The sequence below is a fragment of the Branchiostoma belcheri genome, unplaced genomic scaffold (assembly GCF_001625305.1).
Source record: "Branchiostoma belcheri isolate BF01 breed outbred unplaced genomic scaffold, Haploidv18h27 scaffold11, whole genome shotgun sequence".
In the NCBI taxonomy this organism is placed as follows: domain Eukaryota; kingdom Metazoa; phylum Chordata; class Leptocardii; order Amphioxiformes; family Branchiostomatidae; genus Branchiostoma; species Branchiostoma belcheri.
This window is the reverse complement of record NW_017802491.1, coordinates 3,232,681-3,248,282: the sequence shown is the minus strand read 5'-3', so window position 1 is coordinate 3,248,282 and position 15,602 is coordinate 3,232,681. Positions and strand designations below refer to the sequence as shown.

Below are 15,602 nucleotides of genomic sequence, written 5' to 3'. Positions count from 1 at the left end.
CCTGGGGTTGATGGTATTTTTCCTTCTGCTGGGGCTGGTGGAACTTGACCTTGGAGGAGCTGTCAGGGAACGACCAAATACTGCTGCCTCTGCTGCCCTGAGAACACAACAGCACAGACAGAGGCATATCAATGTTGTAACTATAGTCAATATCAACAAGTCTGTATCAACTCAACAAATGAGGCACATACATGTAACATTACCAGTAACACCAATATTAGTATACCAATGTAACTGGTTACAAATGACATGGCTTTGGGCCTGACCATGTACTAAGACCATCCATTACTCCAACATGACACAAGTAATATTGACAGTTAAACTTTCAGCTACCTGAGCTGACGCTTCCTCTGCAGAGCCTTCTGAGTCGCACTGGATAAACGACTGGGTCTCTTCTCAGCAGCTGCAGATTCTGCTTTAATCTGCAGAGAAATAAAACAACATGAACTGGTAATTTGCACTAGAAACTATATAAAGATCTTTGGTGTGAACTGAAGGATCTACAATATTACACTCTCCTTTCTAAGGCCACACCAATTTAATTTCTTGGTTAACGGATTTTTAAAGAAAAATAATGGAGCGGGCAGGCGAAAAAATAATAAAAATAAAAACAGGCCTAGGCATCCTATTATGGCCCAAAATGGTACGATAGGAGCCATTAAGTCAACATACCAGGCTGGTCCAAAATTTAAGCAATGAATTTTGAACTTTTAATGATACCACTGCATTGAAAGATGGAATAACTGTAACAAGTAGGATGAAAAGGACTGTTTTCAACTGTTCAGGGCAAAATATGAGCATTTTGCAGTAGATTCTGGATTTTTATTTTCATTTGTAAATCAGAAAAAAAATGAAGCGGCGAATCCGTTAACCAAGAAATTAAATTGGTGTGGCCTAAGAGTGATTTAAATTCTTGTTTGTCCAGTACCTACATGTATGTATAGTAGTCCACCAGGACATTTTTTCCTGGCAAATGAACCTATTTCATGAACCTATTCCTGTACGAGTAAAACATAAGAGATCCAACATACCATCTTCATCCTCCTCTCCTCCTGGATGTCGCGATCATGACTGATGATGGCCATCTGACCTTGAACTGGGAGTTGGAAGAACACATCATGGACTTCAAGGAGAGCTGCCTGCAGCTGTGGGCACAAGTAAGAGATTTTTTTAAGACTTAGCATCAAGCTTTTCATCAGTCCTCTGATCCTTCTCATGTTGAAATCCTAAGTAAGTTATAACATCAAGAAGAACTTTCATTCAAATTACTACGTCGACAGTCACATTTTTTGTTAGTATTACATAGAATACATTTAAAACATTTGGAAGTAGAGCAGATTTTTCACTACTTTAAATAGATGCAAAATGCATGCAACAATAACAATAGAGTTTATAATATGTAGGACATTAGAGCATAAGAAGTGAGGTGCATGTTCCCACCTGCACCATGACCCTCTGCACCAGTTCTGCATCCTGAGTCGTCACCATGCCCTTCCTGATGGGCGTCTCCTGCTGCAGGCTCATGATCAGCTCTGTCGTGTCCTGTAGAACAAGACAGCGAACAGTTGGATAGAACATTAGGAAGCAATAAATTGACTGAATTTCTACTGCACTACTACTTCTGACTGTATAGTCTCATTTGTGAACAGTAGGACCAATGGCAAGTTTGTTTAAGAATGCTGATAAGAGTGATGACTCTGGTTCAGAAGCCTACAGTCGTGTGACAAATGGAGTTTATTCACACCTAGAGAAAGAACACAAACAGCATATACATATACCTTGTTTTACTGAATAACTTGGACTTCTGTTTGTTTTGTTACACAGTTATTCAAACCGACTGATTTCAGTCTGGTGTACCACAACCAGATAATCCAGGAGCCAGGTCTGGACAAATTAGTGGAATGTGTCCTACATTTAAGATAATGAAGTAAAGGAGCCAGGCTGACACTAGGGTAATCAGGTTAACATATTCCAACATAAACCATGGTTACAGCATGCTTTTCAATCAGACTAATGCATCATGGCACTAATGCACCTTGCTTTAGAAAGATGAGCACTACCATCACAAATCGAGGTCAACTGTTTCATACTCATAGTTATAGGCTATAGCCCAAGATGCTCTGTGGATCAAGACAATGGAGTTTTTGCAATGACCAATATCACTACAGGTTGAACAAGTGTTTGCTGCTGTTCTGCTCCAATGCATGTTTGGAAGTTTTTACCTTGATAGTTTTCCTCAAAGCCTGCACCTTCTCAGTTCTGAGGAGTCTCCTGGTCAGGTAACCTTTTACAGCTGCTGATAACTGCTCAAACTTGCTTTGTAGGTGAGGTGGCACAGCAGTCTGAAAGGTACAACACAACTTTACAACTAGGCCGAAAATGTATACCCGGTACCTAAGTATACCCAAATGCTACTCAAATATATATAATAAAACTCCTATAATGGGCAATCAAGTTGAATGGAGAACCACTAGATGATCCTACCGTGTCATTTATAGTCATCCTGAGTGGTGGTGGGACCTCAGGTTTGGGTACAGGGGAGCCATGCCAGACAAACGGCTCCTGTACTCTGACAGGATTCCTCTGTAAAGTAGGGGCTGTCTGGCTATGTGTGGTACTTGGGGGTACATAACTGGTGCTGGTATCAGCCTGTGTGTGTCGCCATACAGCATCTTCACTAGTGGGAACGTAATTAGAAGAGATTATTCCATCTCTAGGCTGTTCTTTTGATAAGATTCCTTGTTTTGGGAAGGACGAATCCACAGTGCTGGTCTCAGGATGAGTCACGCCGTACTGCTCAGATGCTGCTGTGACAGGCACAGTCCTGGGTCTGTTGAAGGTGTGGGTTGGGGAGGGTGGAAGCGCATTTCTGCCCTCCAGCTGTCGTAAGGCTGCAGCTGATTCAGACCATCTCTCCTGTTCACACAATTCTGCCTGCCTGTGGGTTCAGAAATATAAGGCTTCACATATGAGCTAAAATTCTTTAGAAAAGTCACATCAGATCTAAGAGGCAACAACATACAGGTGTATATCTTCCAAAACTGTGACATTTTATGAGCTTCCCAACTAACCTGCTGTATTGTTCTTCAAGTTTACTTTTCTGCATTTTGATCCTTTCTTCCTGCAGTTCCAGCTCCTGGTGCATGGCGAGCCGCTGCCTCTCTTGTTCCTGAAACAGGAGTCAGTAAACTGTTATTTACACAACAGGTTTGTCATATTTAGAATCTCATCACTGAAGGTTAACTTTTAGTACAGGTATACAATACATGTATGTTTACCTGTATCAGCAGTGCCAGCTGCATCTTATGCTGATGCTGCATCAGGGCCTTCAGGTCCTCATACTTCTGAAGCTCCTGGAAGACATGCATTTGTATCCATTAGAAGATTACATTTCATTTTGATACATATCATTAAAGGCAACAGATAGAATAGTCATTCATTTGCAGCATTATAGACATTTTTTTTTACTTTGGTTCAATTGATTGTCTTTCAGTCTACATAAAACATAAAGGGATATGGTTTATTACTAACCTTTATGAGATGGTATGAGCAGAGAATTAAAAAAACTGACCTGCTCTAAGAATTCTGGATTAATTGTTGGTACATGAGAAGCCTCAGCAGGGTTGTCAGGTGCAGCTTTTCTCTGGGTTTCCCCTGATACAATATCTGAACTGTCTGGTCTAGAGGTACTAGTATGTTGGGTTTGTTGCCCATGTTGATACTGCTCTTGGGCACTTGTTACAGATGTAGTACTAGTAGTTGGAGGGTGGCTTGCTCTACTCGCTGGTATAGTGCTGTTGTATCTAGTCGTAAATCCACTGTCCGGTAAATAAACACCACTTCTTTGTGCATTCTGTCTGCTTTGAACAGGAAGCTGTCCCGGTTCTCTGACAAGGTAGTCACTTCTCCCCTCTGGGCTGACCTTCTGTTTCTCCTCTGCCTGCAGCAGTGCAGGGGAGGGCATGGCCAGGGTGTAGGACCCCCTACGAACATGCTTAGGTGTCAAAACCTCGTCACCCTTCTTCCTGGTTAACTCCTGGCCTTCAGGTGAATGGCCAGGTATGTCATTACGTGATGAATGTTTGCCTGCAACAGTAGCTTCAGGTCTTGTCTGTTGCTTGTCTGGCACCGGTGTTGCACTTGTTCGTTCTTCCTCAAAGTCAGTTAAGTCCCTCAAGGTCGCATCGCTGTCCTCTGACACAGGGCTGATGGGAAGGGTGCAGGACTGGGCTGCAGTATTCAGGGACTCGTCAGTACTCATGAAGAACATAGAACTGGTCGTCAGTGTCTGAGTGTGCGCAGATGGTTCTTCAGTTGACTCGGGAAGCTTGTTGTCTTGTCTTGGGTTTGCTGTGCTTGTTCTTTGTGTTGGCAGCACAGTGTCCGACATGTCAGATTGCACAGGAGGTCCACCGTGGGTAGGCAAGATGTCAGAGACGTCTGGTGTTACATTGGGACTGACTGTGGGAAGAGGTGTGTACTCGCCCAGCAAACTTGTTACACTATCATCAGTACCAGAACGGATTCTGGACTCCGCTGTGGCAACACCACTGTCCACAGCACTCTCCTTTCCTTCTTCCTGTGACCTGTCAATCTCCTTGTTGAGATCCATACCATTTGACTCATTTTGCCTACCAGAGATGTTTGCACAATCTACTGTATGATTCATACCCTGTATGTTGTCACCATGGCCAGGACGTTCTCCTTGCACTTCTGTGAGTTTGTCCTGCAAGCTTTCATCCTTGGCTATGATGGTTCTGTTGAGGGCACTGTCACTGCTACTGCTGCTGCTTGTACACTGGCTGGACCCTGCCATCTTTAGGTCACCCTCAAAGGAAGAAGAAGTTTTAAGTTGTCCCGTGACGTTAGGTCCCTCTATATTGCCATGGTTACTAATATCTGCATTATTAGTGTTCAGTACGGCATCCCTGACATCCCCCTCACTTGCATGAGAATTAGTGATCACCGATCCACTATCAGAGGTTGTAGGATTGTGGGTTGGAACTGCATTTTCTGCCCTTTGTTCTTCCACAGATTTGCGTATCAAATTCTGCAGGCTCATACCGTAGTAATCCACCTCCTCCAGGCTCCCCTCTGTGGTCCCTGTGTTGGATCTGTCCCTCACTACCCAGTCATCACCAGAACTACTGCCCACTCTTTCTCTTGTTTCAGATTCCTCTGTAGATACTGTCTCTGATCGTACCCTACCCTCAAACCCATCTGAGGACGGTGACTGCCCACTTGTGTTACCCTCTCCCTCAGAAGACCACTTTCTTCTCTCAACTGCCTTATTGTCCTCACTTGGTTCTCTATCTACCCCCATGTCACTGGACTGATTGCTTGACTCCCTACTGTATCTTTGCCTTGGCCCATCATCACTGCCTTTGTCAGATCTACCTGCATCAAGTTCTGTTACATCTCTTTCAAGACCAGACTTTGATTCTAAATCATTTCTCTGCGAGTCTGTATGTTTGTCCCTTGGGGTGTCTCTATCTGATGAGGACAGAGTGTCAGACTGAGAGTCGTGGAAGGAGTAGTTGAGAGGGTTGTAAGGAATGTTGTGGGAGGAAGAGGCTGTGTGGTCCCCAGGTCTACTGACACCAGACTGGTCTCCACCACTCACATCTGGACTGATGACTGGGGTTGGGGTTCTCCTCTCCTGGAAAACAAAATGGTAGGAATACCTGAACAATAAACAAGTGAAGTCAAGTAGTGATCTTTCTTTTCACATTCCCCCTACTTCACTGTAGAGTTAATATTCCAGAAGAAGTCACTATAAGTACAAAGCAACTGCTGAGTGTTCTTACAATTTACAGGTATACAATTAATCTTACACTAAGTTATAGCAGGTGACAAGAAAGCAAAATTCTGCAGGTTAGAAATGATGTAACTTTTGTAAGCACCTCAATTTTCTGTATGACTGACTGGACCCTGTTGAGGAGTCTGTCCCTCCTCTGTACAGCCAGTCTGTGCTCCACTCCTGCTGCCAGCTGTCGGTAACGCTGCATCTCTAGACACCGCCCTTCATCCATCTGTGTGGGACAATCATGGTATAGGTGTGCACGAGGTGAAGATAATGAGAAGACTTGGTAATGCTTTACCTAATCATTTTTCTAAGGATCAACTTCAAGATGTATATCTTTCAATCAGAAATCCTCCAGGGCTCAACACAAATTCTATGTTACTCTTCCATTTCTTATAAAGCATATTAATCATATAAAGAACAGTGTTATCTATCAACATACCACAGGTGGGAGTATTGGAATTCCATTGAACTTGATGCATGACTGGAAACCTGTGTCTTCCTCCTCCCTTCCCAGAGTATCCATGCTCTGTGTGAGGACATCTAGTGCCTCAGCCTGGGCCTGCAGGAAGTCCATAAACTCAGGCATGGCAGACAGGGAAGTGGGCACCTGAAAAGATACAAATATAGTGATGTTCAAAATGTGATCTGTCAGCTTTCTCAAGGAATTAATGACAAAATTGTAAAAAGGAAATCACATCATTTTTGTCAGCTTCATGCCGCACACTTTATTTCTGCATGAAGATGCCGATAGAAATCCCACATTGGCCCTTACGGATGTTTTATAAAGGCAATCCACGTACAGGGACTAAAAAAGGGGACTTGTGTGAAGCCAAATCGGGACTAGAAAGGGGAACTTGTATGTAGCCAGCAAGAGGAAGTGAGCAAGCAAATAATAATTCTGGACAACAGCCAACAGCTGACTTTTCAAGCTTCGCTGGTTCCTTGTGGGACAGTAGGAGACATGCACAAGACGAGACTTATACTGGGACAATCTGTCCTGATACATCTGATGTAACAACTGGCAGGTAAACCTACTTCTAAATCAAAATTTTCTTTACTCTCTATGTTTAACAATGTTCATTAGTAGTTGCATGTTCCTTGCTTTTGTCATCAAATTATCATTCTGTAGTGTATCATTGTTTGTGTGAATAGCACACAATTGCCATTGTTCACATGTTGTCAAGGTGATCAAATCCTTGTGACAAGTCTATCTGCCCTTTGAGTTTAAGTGCATGCCATACCATATTCTAGGTTCTTGGACTGTAAAATGAAAGGAAAAAATTTCCATTATCAAAGGAGAAAAATATACTACACTTGTCACTTTAACATGTTGGCCAAATTTTTAGCTTGTTCAAGACACAGACATTATGAGCAATGTTTATAGTCCAATATTATAAAGGAACATTTCCCTATAGTATGAAATAAAATAGTCACTGGAGCTAAGATGTCAAATTTATGTGTATCTTTCCTGTATTAAAGTTCTGTTTTAGGTGAATTTGAATTTTCCCGGGTACTTTTACCAATTCCAAAAGAACTAGCCCTATGATTAAGAAGCTTTACATGTCAAGCAACCAGCCTGAACTACGATAATAAAAATGATGTTTGACATTGACTGATAACTATCTCATTGATTTAGCTAAAATCTTCTGCAGGTGTAACAAAATCATCAGAGTTTTGTAAGAGACTACAAGCACAATGGATGCAGAAGCTCGGCTGCACATTAATGCCTCATACATCAGGAGGACTTCAAAGTCTGCACTGCGTAAGAGGGGCTCTGCATTGAAAGTTTCCAATGTAAGCGACAGAAAGAAATGTTTTTGTGATATACAGTAAGCTTTTACACTGCAGCTCTGTAGTTTTAACCACACAGTCTGGTGTTGTACTGATTATGATGTCAACACAGAAAAAGAGGAAGTTAACCCCAAAATGCCTACTAGAAAGGTGACATCAGCCTTTCTGTTAATGACAAACCATATTACATGCTTACCCATTAACATGTTATGGTTACAAATTGGCCAAGACCAACATGGTGAGCCAAAACCCAGCAAGTCTGTAACCGGGGAAACTATACTGCAACTCTACTGTATCAGTACAAAGTTTCCTATGACTAGTATGTGGCTGTGTTAAGTACATTGTACCTATCTTTACTGCAGGAAAAATGGAAGACAGCCCTCTACAGCGTTGCACGTGGCTGTTACTACCTGCTCCTCCTGACACACCTATTTATCGTCACTCTCAGCATCTATCGCAATGCCAGAACCATCCATGAACGCTGGTGTGAGAAACAGAAGATGGCAGCAGATCCTCCAGCCAACCTGTCCTGCTGGAACTCCACATGGGACGACCCTACCCCTGTCCCAAAGGGAACCTGGGTCTTCCCCCAGTTCCTGATCCCTAAGATTAAAGTGACCATCTCTCTGACAAACACCATCATCATGTTTGTGCTCCTGTCAAACAGGGGTCAGTTTCTGGGGTTTAAAAAGTCATTTCAAAGGTGCTTCACCAAAAAAGTGGTTTCTGAATTTTACTTTGAGCTTGAGTCTTGCTATAGCCTGGAACATAGCTAATACAGTGTTTGGCTTGTCGCAAACACATCTAACTTTTGCCATAACTGCTTCAGCCTTGATGTGGATGACTAAGAATCTGGTTGACTTTGTCTTTGTGATTGCCCTATCCCACTATATTCCACCTCCCAAGGCAACCCCTGCATATCGCATGTACATCTGCACTCTTGCTTTGTATGGTTTAAGCTATCTAGCTCAGTTTGGCTACTGTTCAGTTGTTGCTGTCTTCAAGATGAGCTTTGTATCCAAAATATTTGACAACGAGTTCTTCACTTCCATTGACATCCTTCTCACTATTGCTGCTTCAGGTTATAACAAAATGGTGTGGGAATTCTTCACTACAAAACTGTACAAGCCTGACAAGGACATTGTGTCCACTGTTTACTATCCTCTCATCATTCCCAGTGATGATTCGTACCTACCTTTGAATAATGAAGAGGAAGACAGAAATGAAATAGATGCTAGTGTCAACAATAACTGTAACACCCGATGAGTATGAACTAAATATTAGCACTTGTTGAATATGTAATGTGTAAAGCTTTGGTTCAAAATCAGTAATGGTACAAGTTAGACTTTATATAGAATTTATATCATATTACAAAATTACAAATTTAGAATGATTGGAGCTTTTCTCACATGCATTAAAAAAAGAGGTGGTTTCTGCTGAAGCAGAAGTTGTTGAAAACTGTGAGAGGCTATCAGCTAGTTTCATTAACATACAATGTATTGTTCCAGATCAAAGTACAAGACTTAGTACTTAATGATAAACTTATCTCTCCCATTTGAATACATCAATACTACTGTACATTATACTACATACACCATCCATGTGGAGGAAGAAACAAGAGCATGTGCTTTCAGTTGATAAGTTGCATGCCTATAACCATGGAGTTAACTCTGTGCTATAACATTTATTTTTACATATTATGTAACTAATTTCAACATATGTAACTAATTTCAACATGTACAGACTGTATGTATCAACCAGGTCTTGTAGCTGTTCATGTACATGTGGTGATAAAAAAAGCTAGTAAAGGCATCAGAGAATACAATGTATATTAAAATACATATTGGACTTAATATAAAGCAAATATAAGATAGGTGCTACATGTATAAAAGAGCTGATTTGTCAAAAATAAATGTAGAAATCAGACTTTTGCAGATTCCTGTGCAACTTCCTTATCAGGGCAGAAAATGTGCTGCTATTAACAGAAGAGGAAGTTCCGGTGTCACAGTAAGGTTGTGGGATGCTTTCACTTCCCTTTTATGCAAATAAGCCATGCTCCAGTAACGCACCGTCATAACAGTAGTACTGTTAAAATGAGGAAGTTTGTTTCGCTGACTGGAGATCACAGTATACAAGCAGATGCACATCAAGCAGCTTAGAGCTATTTATAGCAGCTTTGCCTGAAGACAATTACATTTAACTAAGTGTATATTTACGGAAGATACATCTCCCGGCCACACTGGCACTCTCTACTTCAACGACAGCACTGCTGTGGAAAGATTGCTGAATCAAGGTAGGTATCATTTTATTATAACATGACTACCAGTACCACTTTGAAATTCCACATTCTCTTATTTCTTGTTACATGGAATCTTGACATGACATTACCGTCATACACTTTCAAAACTGTATTTCATTTTTTACCTCTTGCACTCTGCCAGTGCCTTTAGTGTAAGGCCAGGAGCACAATTGACATGGGAACTTCAGGATGTCTAGGCCTACTGGCCCTACTATCTTCTACACCTCCTACAGTTTCCAAGTTCCAATTCATATACAGATTTATCTACTGTAATGTACTATTAATGTATTAATAGTGAAATTCATACATTTTACATCATGCAATCTACAAATGTATCTAGTTATTAATTTAGCTAAAATATGCTGCAGGTGTGACAAAGCCATCTGAGTTTTGTGGAAGTCTACCATCACAATGGATGCAGAGTTTCGGCTGTATGTTAACCTGGCCTCAAAAAACAGGAAGACTTCAACTACGAGTACGGGTGAAGAGTCCCCACTGCTCAAGAAAGACTCAGCAGTCAATGTTTCTCAAGTAAGTGTACAACCCTCACAAAAACATGTGAAAGTAGAACTTTTCTATTCATTTGGTATTGAAGGAAGACTAACAGGAAGTGATGCTGGATAGAAACGCAGACAAAGGTGGTTTCTGGTTGAAATAGCACTGAATTCTTTTCTGTTCCTTTTTAGGATGACAAGCAATCAATGATCCGGAAGGCAAGCCAGCTGGGCTACTGCATGTTGGTGGCCACCCACCTGTTTGCTATTGGCTTCAACATCTACAATGACATCACAGTCTTCCAACACACATGGTGCAAGAACCAGAAGGGGCATGGCGGCTTCTGCTCAAATTTTACCATTGCTGAGTTGGGCTTGCCTAGGTACTTCACTTCCCAATTCAAGCTGGTGACTTCCCTAATTAATACAGTCCTGTTTTTTGTTTTTCTCAAACACAATGGCCACTTCTATGGATTCAAAGTATCTCTGAAAAAGTGCCGGTCACAGAAGTGGCTTCTGAGTTTTGGCCTGTCTTTGTTCCTGGCTATAACATGGGACTTTGTAAACACAGCAGTTGCTATTGTGCTCCAGAACTCTGAAGCACTTCAAATTACCATCACAGCGTTTGGTTGGCTCATGAAAAACATCCTTGATGCTGCCTTAGTGATTTCTCTCACTCATTACATCCCACCAAGCAAGCCCAGTAAGTCCTTTCTACTATACAGCTTTACTGTGGTTGTGTACAGCATTAATTACTTGTCACAGTTTGCCTACTGCTCAGTGCTTGCCGTGTTTAAGATCAGCCTTGTGGCGAATAAATCGCAGTTCTGGTCCATGATAGATATCCTCCTGACCGTTGCCACATCCCGCTACAACAAGACTGTCTACGATTCTCTCTCCACCAAACTGTACAAATCAGACAAAGACATTGTTACGTCTGTGTACAATCCTCTGCACTTGCAGCCAGTAGACTCAAACGCTGAGTCAGATTAACTGTAAACTCTGTGTGTAGGATACATGGAACTGTACTGCACTTCAGCTAGAGTAAATATGATTATAGCAATTGCCATACACATGTATATAGTAATACATGTATGTAATGATTCTGTGTTCAAGTGGGAGATAACAATATAAGTTATAACAGCAATAGTTTGTGTATTATGTATACAGTACTTGGCCAGGAAAATATGACTCATAGAAATTGTCAATCCACAACTCTAAACATGACTGGGGACAATTTACTACATAAGCTTGTAAACTTTTGTTTAACAAACATTGAATAGCTGAGAAATATACTAGTATTATCATATGATGAAATATATCATATATTACATTGAATAGTCAACCTTGAATGTTTGTATGTAATCATATTATGATAGCTTGTCAAAAGGATCTAGCTGGGCAATTTGGATATATAGCAAGGCAAAAAGTAAGAAGTCAGTAAGTTAGAGATCATTATTTTAAGTAAGAAATTTAATCTGATTGTCTTGAATCTTTACGACTGTTCATGACATGTGGTAAAAAGTACCTGTATGAGTATGATGGTTACTGCATATACATTTGTACTAAATAACTAACTAGTAAAATACATAAATTCTATGTGTTCACAAGAAACTGAGGAATAAAAGCATCAATTGTGGACCTCCTTTCAATGGCTTCCTTGAAAAGTTATTGCTTACTTGCAAGGTAATACGACTCTTTTACGAGGTCAATTGTTTAATATGAATTAAAACAGCAATTCTGACTGGTGGTAGTGGTATGTAATTAGGACTTATTCATTTTATCTGTCCACTAGAATCAATGCTGCTGGATATAGCTTGTTCCCTTGGTATCCTACCATTACCACGTAAAGTTCTTGGCAAGATGACAGATGGAAATAGTCAAACATGACAGATCTACACATTATTCAATGAACAAAGGCAACATCGAATCTTGCAAATTATGTAATACCATACCAGTTTAAACTGAAAATACACCTTTCTGACATTAGGGAACATGACATCTTGCAAATTACCGTACCATTTCTTGATTTATGCAGCCAGTCAATTCAATTAAATGCTGGAAGTGACATCGTGACAAGCATGGCAGCCAGTTCAATTGTATGTTGTCACAATAACTATGTATTGCTTGCTTCTTGAAGGTACATTTTTCACAAGCCATGGTAACAGTTCATGAATAAGCCTAGCCTGCTGGAAGCTTGCCAGGTTTCATAATGCACTTCCCCAAAGGTAGCCAATCTATGGTAATGACCATGAAAAGTGAAAGTAGGAACTTACCAATAGTTCCATTGTTTCACATATGCACTGAAGCCATAGGCCAGGTTGTGTCTGTGTTACTAACTAGTACTACTGTTAGACTAAGTGTGTATCACTTCCTCCTGCCTATTTCACTACACAGCTGCAGGCTAGGCTCTGGGTAAGTAAACTCATTTTAGCAGTATATAACTTGTCAGGAAGACAAATTTTTATCTTTTATCATTTTTTTTTTGTTTGACAGTCATTAGTTATGTTAAACACAGTGACATACATGTATAAGTTACATATGATGAGTTGATAATATGATACATCAAAACTTTTTTTGCTTGTAGGGCTGATTCCAAGGCTGAAGCTCAAAACTCTCTGCCGAGCTGTATTCAGCTGCCGTCGGTCCTGGTTTTGTGACTACCAACTAGTGTCTTGGTAACTAAACAATTTAGAATATACACTGTACTGTGTTACACATATCCAATTCAGCTCGCTGTAGTGTATGGTGATGAGTGAGCGATCATCGTTTAATGGAAAGTAATAAGAATGACAGGATTTTTCTTGTGCTTTCTGGTGGCCTTACTTGGTATGCTTTCCAGTCGAAAAAACTGGAATATGGCCAAGTCTAAAAGAAAGGTTTCCCACAAAGATAACAAGCCTTAGGCCCGATTTAGACTAGAAACGGTATACCGTTTCGAAACGGTACGAAACGTTTCGCCACAGAAAACGGTTCGTCTTTAGACACAGAGGCGTAAGCGTTTCGGGCCGCCCGTGGCGCAGGATGTTTCTGACCCACAGTGACCTATGATGACCTCCCCGAGCCGCTTCTACAGTTTGCCTCATTGGCCTTATGATACTTGTGTTTCAGGGCCTTGAACTTCGCCCGAACCTGCTTTGGGGTGCGTAAATACCCCTCAGCCGCCAGCCCGTCCACAAGCATCTGTATGCCCTCTTTATTACGCGAGGTCTCCAAGCGGGATTGTATAGTTTGATCGGCCCACAAGCTGATCAAGCAGCGGATCTCTTCTTGGGTCCATACCCTCCCCTGGCCTTCTGCCATCCCCCCAGACATAAAGGATGACGAAAATTCGAGAAATACATGATATAAAATGGCGAAAATGGACACAATCGAATATGGCGCAAATCTACCAGAAAACGGATGCGCGCGGGCTTATTAGCATGTGATTAGCATATGACACGTGACCTGGTTTACCGTTTCAAGAAACCCTTTGACTTTAGACCTAGCAAAAAGCGTTTCGGGCCCCCCGCTGAAGGGTTCTGAAACGGTCGAAAACCACGATGGAGGTGGTTTTCAGAAACGGTCCGCGAAAACCCATAACAAACCGTTTTTTCCTCTTTAGACCGGGAACGGTTAACTGTTCCGAAACGTTTCCCTGGCTAAAACCCCTTAAGCGTTTCTAGTCTAAATCGGGCCTTAGTTTCAGGGGAAGTACCAATCCTTGGAGGAAGTCCTGGCTTAGGATTACCCGCCACAATACCATAGGTCCAACTGAAACATTAAGAATAAAGTAGACTTTTTCTCATACAAATTTCCAAAAAAGCAACTGACAAATTAAAAACCTCCAATATCTGAGAAATTCTCGACATATACTGATATAGCAAGTCTTTGATCATTTCTAAATGAAGATCTGAATGGCTTTTTAAGTCACTAATGCTTTTGTTAGTCAATGACTGACTGTAGATATGGTCACATTTGACTACATGCATATGTTTGCAATCACTACTCAAGACACATGGTAACATTAAAAAGCAGCAAATATACAACTAACATGACAAAATCGTACAATCAACCGTTTCCAAATTCCAATGATCTATTTTTCTCTGTCAGTCTTCCGTCTCAGATCAGATAGGCACCATGCATGCAGTGGTTGGAAAGGCTGGCCTCCTGAGCTACTACCTGCTCCTCCTGGTCCACCTGTGTGTCATCTGCCTCAGTGCCTACCGCAACGTCATCAACTTCCAGATCACCTGGTGTAAAGCCCACGACAGCCTGCCAACCATCTGTACAAACTTCAACAACACTCAGCTTGGACCTCCCTTCTTAGTGCCAAAGCTGAAGGTCAGCATATCTGTGGTTAACACAGTCATCCTTCTCGTGCTGATCGCAACACAGGGCAGGTTTCTGGGCTTCAAGAAGTCATTCTTGAGATGCGCATCTAAGAAATGGTTCTTGAGTTTTCTAACATCGTTCCTTGTCGCTTTTGCATGGGATGTGATGAACATTTCAATTGGCTTTTCTCAAAAAAGTGCCAATCCTATTGCCGAATCAGCCCTTGGCTGGATGTTCAAAGATGTGACCGATGCAGTCCTGGTCATTTCTCTCACTCACCACATCCCACCCAGCAAAGGGGACAAGATGTTCTACATATACTTCTTGAGTCTGGCATTGTATGCTCTCAACTACCTGATTCAGTTTGCCTACTGCTCAGTTCTGGCTGTGTTCAAACTGAGCGTCCTAGCCACAAATGTGTCCTCAAACTACAGCGAACTGCTGTCAGCTGTGGACATCTTGCTTGTGATAGGCACGTCGGGTTACAACAAGATGTTATGGGATTTCTTCTCTACTAAACTGTACAAACCCAACAAGGACATAGTGTCCAAAGTCTACTATCCTCTCATTGTTGTACCCAATGAGACCTGTACTGATTTAGATGTAAATGATAAGGAGACAGGACATCAGTCCTAAAACTTCATAAAAATATGAATACTAAGTTAGTATACAGCTTGCATGTCTTCTGACTAATATCACAATGCAGAACTTAGTATGAGCCATGTTTTCTGGTGAAAGATAAATAAATGTTCTTAGAACTCGGTGTACATTCATGTATTTGCAATGCTGAAATATCTTAGTTATAGAGTGGTTAAAAGGCATTTCATTAGCTATAGACCATGGTCATGCTATAGGGCATAGGCATCTATGCAGTTTCTGTGACATAGTTAAATCTATG

At 41.3% G+C, this 15,602-nt stretch overlaps 3 protein-coding genes and 1 long non-coding RNA gene across 7 annotated transcripts in view; 3 read left to right on the top strand and 1 right to left on the bottom strand.

The window, feature by feature from the left end:
• LOC109484692 (centriolar coiled-coil protein of 110 kDa-like) overlaps window positions 1–15,602 on the bottom strand; it is a 23,353-nt gene that overhangs the window by 3,131 nt on the left and 4,620 nt on the right. For all 3 annotated transcript variants that reach the window (XM_019788055.1, XM_019788046.1, XM_019788036.1), the window contains exons 2-10: window positions 6,246–6,413; window positions 5,904–6,032; window positions 3,572–5,659; window positions 3,279–3,353; window positions 3,072–3,169; window positions 2,485–2,938; window positions 2,223–2,342; window positions 1,441–1,542; window positions 1,032–1,145 (exon numbers count right to left, since the gene is read on the bottom strand). In XM_019788055.1, coding sequence (XP_019643614.1) covers window positions 1,032–1,145; window positions 1,441–1,542; window positions 2,223–2,342; window positions 2,485–2,938; window positions 3,072–3,169; window positions 3,279–3,353; window positions 3,572–5,659; window positions 5,904–6,032; window positions 6,246–6,413 — 3,348 coding nt within the window. The remainder of the gene's footprint in view (window positions 1–1,031; window positions 1,146–1,440; window positions 1,543–2,222; window positions 2,343–2,484; window positions 2,939–3,071; window positions 3,170–3,278; window positions 3,354–3,571; window positions 5,660–5,903; window positions 6,033–6,245; window positions 6,414–15,602) is intronic.
• Window positions 6,583–9,309, top strand: LOC109486079. The gene is made up of 3 exons (XR_002141171.1): window positions 6,583–6,831; window positions 7,443–7,600; window positions 7,960–9,309. It is a non-coding gene; the product is annotated as an uncharacterized LOC109486079 (long non-coding RNA).
• Window positions 9,318–12,022, top strand: LOC109485350. Its single transcript, XM_019788911.1, has 3 exons — window positions 9,318–9,890; window positions 10,265–10,427; window positions 10,583–12,022. The coding sequence occupies exons 2-3, from the start codon at window positions 10,308–10,310 to the stop codon at window positions 11,381–11,383; spliced, it is 921 nt and encodes a 306-aa protein (XP_019644470.1). The 5' UTR covers window positions 9,318–9,890; window positions 10,265–10,307; the 3' UTR covers window positions 11,384–12,022.
• Window positions 12,701–15,574, top strand: LOC109485397. Of its 2 annotated transcripts, none has more exons than XR_002141123.1 (2): window positions 12,701–12,805; window positions 12,978–13,069. XR_002141123.1 is itself a non-coding variant. In XM_019788966.1 (2 exons), the coding sequence occupies exon 2, from the start codon at window positions 14,510–14,512 to the stop codon at window positions 15,338–15,340; it is 831 nt and encodes a 276-aa protein (XP_019644525.1). In that variant the 5' UTR covers window positions 12,701–12,805; window positions 14,483–14,509; the 3' UTR covers window positions 15,341–15,574. The 2 variants fall into 2 exon arrangements, 1 of the variants encoding a protein (XP_019644525.1); XM_019788966.1 differs by lacking the exon at window positions 12,978–13,069 and adding an exon at window positions 14,483–15,574.